Genomic DNA, 11831 nt, shown 5'->3' with positions numbered 1-11831 from the left:
GTGGCCGATGGGCGCAGAGCAATTTGTGAACGCTAAGCTGCTGGTGGACGAATTGGGCGTGGGAATCAGAGTAGGCAAGGGGTCGGAGAAGATACCGGAGGCGGCGGAGTTGGCCCAGGTTTTGGTCGAGTCATTGAGCGGCGATCTGCCCCAAAAGGTCCGAGCCAAGGAGATAAGCAGTGCGGCTTGGAATGCAATCAAAGGAGGGAGCTCGAATATAGATTTGAGTGACTTCGTGAGGAGCGTAGACGAGCAAAGGAGGAGCAAAATCCTACTTATCATCTTCACGTTCTATATAGTATGTGCCACCGAAGCCACCAACAGCGTCCTGGAACCGCAAGTGATTCGGACTCCACGAAATATAAGATGTTTTATATGAATTGTTCAAGACTAATTGAGGTTTTTACGAATTTGCTTTAAGATCATATTAGGATAAGTATACTGAAAGTTCTAAAATTTATCACGAAAATACAATTAAGTTATAAAACTTACCAAAAGAGAAATCGAGTTTTAAAACTTGTCAAATTTATGCAATCGAATATTTCCGTTAATCCTATTTATCTATCTTAACGGAAAATGCTGACGTCTTTTTTTTATATTATTTTCTCTATCTTACGCGACAATGATGTGACTAAAAATATGAAGCATAAGGCCAAAACAATGTCGTTTTGGTATAAATATGATTTTTTCAATCCAAATGTTATAACTAGCTAAATTTTTTTTAAAAAAAGTGAGAAACCCCTCGCCTGAATTTTGACCTTTTTTTGTTTATTTAAAAGTTAGGTTGTTTTTTAATATAATTTGAATAAATTTTGTATTAAAAAATAAATTTAGCTCAACACGACATCGTTTTAGCTATGTGATCACAAAGTAAGATAGAGGGAAAATAATATAAAAAAAGCCACTTTAGTATTTTTCATTAACAAAGTTGAATAGACTTAATGAAAGGACTTGATTGTATTAATTGGACAAGTTTAGGATTTCCGATGCGCTAATCTATTATTAGATTTTTGCCAACTCGTGATCTTGTAAAATTAGCGAGAAAACCCAATAAAAATCAAAGGGAAAATTTTCAGTTTGAAACGCAAAACAAGATCTGGTTTCATCTCGTCACCTTGTAACAAGCCTCCCCCGCCGTTTCGGGCTTCTTGTTCAAATCCTCTCTCGGTTTCTCGGATCCTCCTTCCCGGGCGATGGCGACTCCGCCTTCCCTCGCAACTCTCTAATCTAAACATGGCGAGCTCCGCCACCCCCACCGCGCCGTCGAGCAAGCGGTCGAAGAAAGCCCCGGGCGACGACGACGAGCGGCCTCCTCCGACGGAGGAGGTCTCCGACGGCGTGTGCTGCGGGATCTGCCTGACGGATGGGGGAAGAGCCGTCCGGGGTCGAATCGACAGCTGCGACCACCACTTCTGCTTCGTGTGCATCATGAAATGGGCCAAGGTGGAGTCCACGTGCCCCATGTGCAAGCGCAGGTTCTCCACCATCCGCAGGCCTCCGAAGGACGGCGCCTTTGCCGACGAGAGGATCCTGAACATCCCGCCCCGTAACCAGGTCCGTTCTGATGTTTTCGAATTCGGGTAGATTGCGTTTTGGGTTATGACAACTGGGTCCTCTTTCTTTCCCGGGCTTGATCAGCAAAATTCATTGCTTTGATCGGGCTCCTTATGGCAGAGTAATTGGCTTTGCTTGGTTCCTTTGATCGAAATTGGTTAACAGGATTCGAGCTACAGTCTGTCTTGCGGTTCAAGGGTTTGAGATGAATGTGTTTAATTTAATTTTGGCTATGTTTGTTTCGCGGAAAATGCTCTGTTTCTGGAATATGTTTTTAATGACTAGTTTATCATCCGTGAAATGAACAAGTTTTCCTGATAGTTGTTTTCCATCAAACAAAAAAAAAAATCAATTGAAAGAAGCGATTTGCTATGTGTTCTTTTGCAGGTTGATGATTTACATAGAATCGGATCTTTTAATCCTTATAGGGAAGCTCAGTGTGCTGTCTGCCGAGGCACACAAGATAAAGGGTATCTGTTGATTTGCGAACTCTGCGATTTGGCTTTTCATACTTACTGTGTAGGCTTGGGTATCACTATACCCCAAGATTGGTCTTGCCCTGAATGTGCTTTTATGAGGGACGAACATTCAAGAATTGATGAAGGAGAGAGCTGCATTGGACATGTTTCGATGCAGTCGCCAATTTCGCTATTTGACATCCCAAGAGATAGAAGGGCCTGTAACTACTGGGGGTGCACAATCAGACTGAATATCCCTAACTTCAGGGGGTCCACAACCAGACTGAATATCGTAAGAGATAGCGGGGCTTCTAACGTTGGGCGGCCAGAGTGAATATCATAAGAGATAGCGGGGCATCTGACATTGGGCAGCCCTCAACCGGAGTTTCGATAGAGTTTCGGCTCGGGCAGCTGGCCACTCTAGAAGAGATGACAGTGCAAAAAGTGAAATCCAATCTCTTAATTTGAAGTTGCTTAGCCGCAATAAACTGGTTATGTTTGATAAGCAAACTCTACTTATTTATGGTTTTCAGTTAGTGATAGATCTGACAAAACGAACATCTCCAGTGCGTAATCTTGATCGACTTTCTTTGGGGATCGTATAGATGTATCATGCTTCCTGGTGGCAGATTTATGTTTTGCTTCTGTAAGGTTCCTCTTGAATGCTTCTACGGGCTTTTGCGTGACCAATTGCATGTGCTGTTTCAGTTGGTATATCTTGCTTTGCCTTAACATGTTAGGAAATATTACCGACAAAACAGCATGTGTAACACGATAGGAGTAGAACCTGTTTCAGTTGAACTGACCGTTCTGGGTATCATTCTTCTGTTGTCTAATTGCTTGGATCTTACTATCTCAACTTACTCTAAATATCTCAATTTTTCAATTTTTGAAAACTCGTTATTAATTGTACTCTCTTCATTCTTGTCTTTTAATTGTAGTTTCTCATTCATTGTCGCTCCTGCAGGAGTTGATGCATTCAAAGAAATCGCTAGAGCGGCGACCCACACCATACTGGCTGCGTGTGGCTTGGAGCGGCCCAAGTCTGTCATCCCCAGCTCCATGTGTCGTCACACCGATTGCATTCGGAGGCTCCACAAGTCTACTCTCATGCCTAATTCCTGCAAAGAATGCTTCTATACCTACGTAAAGACCGTCATCGACACCCTTCTGCTCAACAAGCTAAGTAAAGCTAATTAAAGTACATTTTTCCCCCATTACCTATGCCGCATCCGCATTTATAGGAATCGCCATGGTTTTTGAAGGGAGAATTTGTGGGCTCCTCACTGGGTCATGGAGTGACCATGTTTAGTCTATACAAATTTCTGTTGTTCTCTCTCTGTGAAAAAAGCTCTAATGTTTAAGAGAGTAACCATCAATGACCAAGTTCACTGCAGAGCAAATGGGATGTGACTGCAGCAAACGAGAGTGACATAGAACGCGAAGAATGCATCTAATCTTATCATCAAATCAAATGGGTCCATTCGTGGTCCTTGGCAACGAAGGAAAAAAAATGAGATTTGCGTTTTGTTCGCTTTTTCTGAGAACGAAAGCGAAATCAAAATGTAGGTGGGGGTGGGGGAATAATGTCGATGTACTTCGTTGAGAGTCCCATCGACATCTGCTGCCGGTTCCTAGTTGCTGCCACCGTTGGTGGAGGGGCACGTATCGGGATGTCGAGGTGGCCGCGATCCAAACGTTTGGACCAGGGCGGATTTAGTCTGGCGAGTGAGGCATGTTAAAAGGAATTAGAAAGTTCTTCTCTCGTGTCGAGTGGTAGGGCTTTTATGAGATACCCACAACAACATATTTGCTCATCGTACGAAATCGGTACAGCTAACCAAGGAGCTCAAGAGCCGTGGAGAACTTATTTCATGTTACGGATGCATCACACGTCGCCTATCGATCGAAAGTGAAATGTATAAACGCATGTCCTCAAGCAAAACAAGATTCACAGCACATAAAGAAACGTTTGGCCTTTTTCAGGAGAGAGAGAGAGAGAGAGAGAGAGAGAGAGAGAGAGAGAGAGAGAAAGAGAGAGAGAGAGAGAGAGAGAGAGAGAGTCCAAAGGAGCTCCGCCCTTTCCGGTTACAGCTCAAAACAATACAATGCGACCCAACCCAACCAGGCTCAAAAGCTCTTCCACTCAAAACAACAGAGACAGAAGAGAGAGAGAGAGAGAACCCTTGAGGCACGAGAGATAGCGTGTGATCGATTAGGGTGCTGGAGGGTTTTTGGCTCGGAAATTAGATATCGCAAGTTCGAATCTTACTAACTATATGCATAAATTCTAATTCTACAATAAAAAAATGCATAAAACCTTTGCGTAAAGATTAATTTTATATTAATCAACAAACCAAAAAAATTATTATTATTATAAAGCTTTGCCCGAATTTAATCAATGCTGAATCCTAACGACATATAAAGCTTTGCCGCAATCTAATCGATGACGAAGATCTGTAAACAATAACTAATATGTACACTGAAAAGTAATCGACGACAAGATATCTAAAACTACATCAAAGGTGCATAATTTGAAAGATTATTGAAAGGTACAAGGACTGAAAGATAATTAAATGATAACGGGTTTTTTTGTTGATTGATTAGGGTTGTGTTTACAAAGAGTATGATATGGCTATCTAAAACCTACAATCGACGTTACAAACGGAGGTTACAAACAGTCATTGAATTTAAAAAGATGACAGCCTAGTCATATCTTCAAAACAAATAACTTCCTCATTATATAAAAGAACTTAAATATCCGAAAATATTGCTACTAAGCAGTTACGTCAAGTTGTCGATTGATCTTTTCATTGACGACTTGTGTTGTTAACCGAGCTCTGCTCTCATCAACTAAATTTATCAGTTATCAATTATTAACCAAAAGTTGGTCAATTTTTGGCGTAAACAAATTCTAAACAATTACTCCCAGGTGAAAGTCGAACTCATCTCACAATTGAGAGCATATTAAGTATACTTACTTAAATAACAATAATAAGGAATGTATACTTTCCTATTTAACCCGTTTTATACCTTCCTAAAGTATTACTAGTTTATCTGTTTGGTTTACTTTTAATCACTAAATACATTAATTTATAGATGAATGAGATAATTACTTAATGATTTGTAAGTTTTAGAAGAAAATTGGTTCTTTTTGGTAATATAACTGGTTAGGTTTGTGTTTTGGGATATTAATCAATGAAATCAAAATGTATTTCAACCCATCATACAATCCGAAATCTCGATTATTACTATATGGCCCAAGTTACAATTACAATTTAATCCTACTCTTTATCCTTCCCGAGGCAGAGCGAGCATGGAATCTCTCTTTCTCGAATTGAAGTTTTATTTTTATTTATTTTTGTTAGATTTTAATAATATCCCAAGTTTAGAAAGATGTGTAATAATGAAAAGATTAGGGGACCAATATGTGCTACTTCCAAACTTTAGCGGACTTAGTGTAATTAGATATTTCTCATTAAAAGACGAATAAATATCTAACTTTTGTCCTTGGAAATCATGTGCATCGCACATTTTGATAAGAAAATAGAAGTTTAGGGGATGTTGTAATGGTCGAAAATTAAGGGTATATTTATAATATTTAATGGGGTTTTATGTAATTTTCTTAAAAGAAACGGAAAGAGAGGATGAACACAGCCATGGAAGAGAGGGAGAGAGCTTTTCGGCCTTTGATGCACTGATGATCCAACGACAGATTGTGGTGGGCTATGAGCTTTTCACACTATCTAATGAGGCGATAGAACTAGAAGAGTCCTAATTATCCGATTGTGGTGGGCTTATCGTCTTGGAATCTCCAGGTGACTTTCTTTGTGTTATCTTTATCTTTTAATATTGAAAAAATCACTTTCAACGAGTGGTGTTCGTGTTTGGTAGATGCTTGAAGTTCACCCTCTATCGCGTTCACCGTCAGCATCAATCCTAGGCTCGCTTTGGCGCCAGCCTAGGCGGGGAAGCCGACGACCATGGAGAGGAGTGAACTTTTAGAGTTTCGATCAGAGCTCCAATTTGGTACGAAGGAAATTGGCAATTTGGCTTTACAATGGGAATGTTTTGGACAAAATCAGCAGAGCTCCTATTTGAGACTAAATTGACCTCTTCTGAGCATTATTTGAGACTAAGGCTGCGCATGACAACTTGCCAAACAGTGTTTGATTCTGTTCTTTTGTTCCCAGAATCAGTTTGGGAACAGAAATGCGTTTGTTTAATTTTTTGATTCTGGGCACAATTTTGTCAAAAAGTGTTCCCAGAATCGAGTTTTGGAGCAGAATCAAGAATAAAAAAAAAGTAGCTTCTTGATTCTGGGAACAATTTTGAGAATCAATTTTTTTTTCTTCTTCCTTTTCTTGGTTTTTAATTTAGTTTCTAATGTCCGGCCCGAGGACCGCCACTCGCCTCATCTGACGAGAATAAAATATTTTAATAAAAAATATTTTACCGGCCATGGCCGGCGACCAAGCCATGGCCATAAAAAAGAAAAAAATATATTTTTAATAAAAAATTATTAATAAAAAAAATTATTAATAAAAAAATATTTTACCTGCCATGGCTGGTGATCAGGCCATGGCAAAAAATATATATATATTTTTAATAAAAAAATATTTTACCGGCCATGGCAAAAAAAAATAAAAATGTATATTTTTAATAAAATTATTAATAAAAAAAATATTTTACAGGCCATGGCCGACGATCAGGCCATGGCCAAAAAAAAGAAATATATATATTTTTAATAAAAATACTTTAATAAAAAAAATATTTTACCAGCCATGGCCGGCGACCAGGGCGTGGCCAAAAAAAATAAAAATGTATATTTTTAATAAAAATATTTTAATAAAAAATATTATTAATAAAAAAATTATTTTACCGGCCATGGCCCAAAAAAATAAAAATGTATATTTTTAATAAAAATATTTTAATAAAAAATATTATTAATAAAAAAATAATTTTACCGGCCATGGCCGGCAACCAGGCCATGGCCAAAAAATAAAAATATATATATTTTAATAAAAAAATTTATTTTACCGGTAATGGCCGGCGACCAGGCCATGGCAAAAAAAAAGAAAAAATACTTTTAATAAAAATATTATTAATAAAAAAAAAAATTTAGCGATCATGGCCGGCAAGCAAGCTATGGCCAAGAAGGAGGAAAAGAAAAAAAGAAAAGAAAAAAAAAGAAAGAAATATTAAAATATTTAAAAATATTATTAATAAAAAGAAATTTTGTGGCGTTACCAAACGCATTTACATTCTTTTTCTATTCCAGGGGATGGAATTTTGGGCCGTTAACAAACGCCTTAAAATGCTCAGAATCAATTCCGGGCACAGAATCAAAAAGAATCATTTCTGAGCAGAATCTGTTCCCGGGCACAGAATCGTTGTCATGCGCAGCCTAAATTGGTTACTTTGTAGCTGGACCAACGGAAAGAAGAAAGAGGTGACCAGACTGTGCGAAACCTGTGGAGGACAAGATCATGGACATTACGTCATTTTGAGAAGTTTTTGCAGGAGAAGACCGAGGTCGATGGAAAGGCCGATTTGCCGCCGATGCCCTCGGTGACGTTGTCGCCGTCACAAGGGACAAGACCAAGATTACTGTCGGCTTCTGACAGTAGTTTTTCCAAACGGTATCTGAAGCAATTGACAAAGAAGTACTTCAAGAAACACGGCCTAATTCTCCAAAAATTCATCAACTATAGATCAAGTCTCAAATCTATCATGAACATTTTTTTATCTTAGAAAAAACCCTAAAATTGCCCGAACTTTTTTTTATCTTGGAAAAAACCCCAAACTTTAAGTCTAATTCAAATTTACCCAGAATTTTGTTTTGTGTAAAAAAAATCACCAAAATTCAATTTATTTTAAAAAAATATAGCCCCGTGATCCAATCCCAACTTGACATGACATTTCCACGTCGATAATAAATCCATATCAACAAAGTAATGGGACTTTTTTTTTAGATAAAGAAAAGTTCGGAGTAAATTTGGATCGAACCTAAAAATTAGGTTTTTTTTTTAAATTAAAAAAAGTTTTTTGGGGTGGATTTGTTAAGGATTTTTATGTGAAATTGAGTCCTTGCACCATATATTTGGTTTACGTAGCTCATTCTATTAAATAAACTAAGGAAAATGTTTCGCAATGCTGACATCATCTGTGGTAGTTACATACTTCAAATTTTGAAAAAAAATAGAGGAGAACAAAAACTTCAATGAAATGTCACTAACATATTTATCATCGTTTCCATATGACGTCAGACATGCTAGACTTATGCAGTTGCATGGTCACATGTTTCAATGAACATAAACTTATCTTCGTATTTTAGGCTCCATTCGGTTGTTGAAATCCCACAAGTCTCAACTTCTTCAAGTACTAGGAGTTCACCCAAAATGACATTGATGATGTCGAAAGTATCGGAGGAATCAGTCGAGGCAACACGTAGAAACCCTAGATTGATATGTTAAAATCCAGAAGCTTGGATTCATGAAAGCGTGGCCATCTGGCAGAACAAGAACAACAGATTTGACCTTTGTTTTTCCTTTTTGCCGGTGGAAGATTGGGCTGAGGTTGTGAGCTAACAAAGAACCTATAAAGAGATGTTCTGTTTTTCTGTCCTAACCATGCCCAAAAACCAGTCACCAACTTATCATCACAACCCAAAATTCTATGTGACTATCTCTTGCTATATAAACTCCCAACCCCTTCCTCCATTTACACAGACACAATTAGCCATTCCATTCCTCTCAGCTCATTGATTTCAAGTCCTTTGAGCCTATCACAGCACAATATCCAGACTCCATATACCGATATGGCTTCTTCCTCTAAGGGCTTTGTTCTCTTCATCGCCCTAATTTTCTCGACCATCAATATGGGTTTCGGAGCTCGTCATTTGCTTCAAACAACTAGGGCATTCATTCCATCTCGTCCTGCCGTGCCAACTTTACCAACTTCATTGCCTACGCTACCGACCATGCCGACATTGCCAAAGGTCACCATGCTACCAATGGCTGCCATCCCAACGACCCGGGCTCAGCCCACACTGCCAACGCTGCTCGCCACACAACCAACACTGCCCGAAACTACTCTGCCGCCGCTTCTAAGCTTGCCAACCGCACCTACCATGTTGCCGTCAATGCCAAGCATCCCTACTTCTCCCGCTAAGATTCCCTCTATTCCTTTCCTCACTCCAACTCCAGCCACCAGCCCTTGAAGATTTTAGCATCACGTGACGTCACTTCAGAGTATTTTTAATTGTTGGCGTCCCCCCTTATGCTTGTAAGATTGGTCGCATATATATGTGTGTTGTCATGAGATGTCTTCTCCGGATTCTATTCAACATTCGCGTTGTTTTCTAGTGAGCTCTTTTGGTGCGAATGAATGTTATCCAATATCTTGTATCTGCTACTATGATATCTATTGATCGGTTGACTTGCCTTCCATCCTTGTTATGTCCTTCCCACTGCTTCCAAGCTTGTTACTGATTATTACATTCTGTCAGTACAAAAAGCGTCCTCCGCACACGACTTTATCGACCTTGTTTTCCATTGTTAATGTTGAGTGGGCCCTACAAAAAAATTAACCTTTCACCGCGGCGGAATTCGTTGGATAGAAGCCTGGAATTTCGTGGTTGATCAGTCGTAGCTGAAGTCATGCAGCAGTAGACCTTGTCGAGATCGAGCAATTTCGTAGCCGAAAGTATACTTTTCACCGCGAAGATAATTCACGGCAAAAGGCGTGAAATAGATGCTCAACCTAAAGGGCCAACCTTTCGTGACGAAAATTTCGTGAGTTGTCGTAGCTTTGGCAAAACAAAATCTCGTGGCTAATCATATTAGGCAAGGAAAAATTCGTGACCGAAGCGTCAAATTCCATAGAGGCTGAATTATCTTTGCTCACGAAATTTTCGTAGGTGAAATTTCTTGGCAACACCGCATTCCTTATTAAAAGTCTATATACTTTTTGCCACGAAACAAATCGACGCATCAGGCCACTAAACTTTTCGTGGCTAAAAGTTCATGTGAATTTACTTGCAACTTTTCCACCATGAAAATTTCGTTACTAAATTCATTTGTACATAATTTTTTTTTTGCCTGGTTAAAAGGGTGCAAATTCGCTCGTTGCTAAAAGTCCTTTGCCAATTTTGAGTTTATATTATAGGTCCCATTTGCAAATCTGAGTACTGTTAATTTTATTTTGCAGTTGTTTATGCATATCATAAATTAACCCCCAATGAGCAAATATAAAGTTAAAACATTAGATTCATAATTTAGCGATATATGACATAGTGGTCCGACCCGTGATACCTCGCCTCCGGTCTCTAGTGTCAAACACGAAATCGTTTTTGTGCGTATCTCTAGCATCTTCTCTTGGTTATACAATCAAAGTTTTAGGAAAAATTAAAACATTAAATGCTGCATTAAGAGAATTGATCGAGGATATTCACTTCTGCAATTCTGCCTTCTTCGCTCATCCACCCACTCCCAATTATTTTCTCCTAAATCTGGCTTCTTCTGCTACTGTTTTTCTGATTGAATTTTTCATGATTTACTATTTTCTCCATAGTTTGCATTATTTCCCAATCATAAAAGCATGAAAGAAGAAAATATGTTGAAAAATCAAAACAGAAGCTGTAGCAAATTAAACAGAAATGCAAAAGTAATAGTGTCAGCAAGCACATGTTAAGAGCTATACAGAAAAGAAAAGGTTATTAACGTTTGTGAAAGTATATATCAAAGGAGGAGGAAGAAGACGATTAAAGCGGCATGTGTTACCTGTTTATGGCACAGAAAACACACATCTCTATCCCAATCTTAGCTTGATTCAATCATTTTAGCTAAGTTTCAATTAATTGTTTCGATGAAGTTTACTCTAGATCTTTTTAGCATTTAAAGATGTTTAAATATAGACTCTATCTATTATTAACATTTGAAAATAACATGAAAGAGTAAAGGATGACATGTAAATAATTGGTAAGGTTATCAAGCCACGTGGCGACACAATCCTAAATGTCATGTCATGTGGCAAGCACAAAGCTAAAAAGAAGTGCCACGCGATGAGCACATGAGTGAACGATCTCCCAACTCTGATTTTAATTATATATAATAAGTACAACCCTACTATGATAACTTGTTTGGTAACACTTAGGGTGCGCATGATAATGTTTCTATGCCGGGAAACTATTTCTACTCAGAAATGATTCTTTTTTATTCTGTGCCCGGAAACAATTTCTAAGCATTTGAAGGCGTTTGGTAACTGTCCAAAATTTTTATTCCTGGGATAGAAAAGAACAGAAATACGTTTGGTAACTACACAAAATTTCTTTTTATTAATAATATTTTAATAATATTTTAAATTGTTTAATATTTTTTTTCTTTCTATCCTTCCTTCTTTGGCCATGGCCGGTCGCCGGCGCCGGCGACCGGCCACAGGCCAGGGCGTCGCGGCCCTCGCCGCCGCCTGCTCTCGCCGCCGGCCTCGAGGTCGGCCTCGCCCGAGTCCGGCAAGGCCGAGCCTCGCCGTCGCGACCCACGGCGAGGTCGGCCGCCGCCGTGGGTCGCGACTGGTGAGGCTAGGCCTCGCGCAGATCTGGGCGAGGCCGACCTCGCCGTCACGACCCACGGCGAGGCTCGGCCTCGCCCGATCTGGACGAGGCCGACCTCGCCATGACCGACGGCGAGCCGCCTCGCCCTCGCCGGCAAGGGGGACCCTCGCCTCCGCCGGCGGCCGGCGAGGGCCGTGACGCCCTCGCCGGCCACAGCCCAAGAAGAGCAACACAAAAAGAAGAAAACAAAAAAAAGAAAAAGAAGA

General features: G+C 39.6%; 1 protein-coding gene across 1 annotated transcript; it reads left to right on the top strand.

Moving 5' to 3' along the window:
* Nucleotides 1-1101: 1101 nt before the first annotated feature.
* LOC130136688 (autophagy-related protein 36-like) lies at nucleotides 1102-2719 on the top strand. Its single transcript, XM_056306797.1, has 2 exons — nucleotides 1102-1554; nucleotides 1942-2719. The coding sequence occupies exons 1-2, from the start codon at nucleotides 1234-1236 to the stop codon at nucleotides 2344-2346; spliced, it is 726 nt and encodes a 241-aa protein (XP_056162772.1). The 5' UTR covers nucleotides 1102-1233; the 3' UTR covers nucleotides 2347-2719.
* Nucleotides 2720-11831: the final 9112 nt, after the last annotated feature.

Source organism: Syzygium oleosum, unplaced genomic scaffold (assembly GCF_021117445.2).
Source record: "Syzygium oleosum isolate NSW1041296 unplaced genomic scaffold, Sole_v2.1 Sole_v2.47, whole genome shotgun sequence".
In the NCBI taxonomy this organism is placed as follows: Eukaryota; Viridiplantae; Streptophyta; class Magnoliopsida; order Myrtales; family Myrtaceae; genus Syzygium; species Syzygium oleosum.
Note: the sequence above shows the minus strand (reverse complement) of the source record. Positions and strands in the feature narration are given on the sequence as shown.

Excerpts from the sequence above, each read along its gene's own strand:
- LOC130136688 (XM_056306797.1), top strand. The coding sequence starts at position 1,234 with ATGGCGAGCTCCGCCACCCCCACCGCGCCGTCGAGCAAGCGGTCGAAG. Across the intron at positions 1,555-1,941 it reads ACATCCCGCCCCGTAACCAG|GTTGATGATTTACATAGAAT; the intron begins GTCCGTTCTGAT and ends GTTCTTTTGCAG.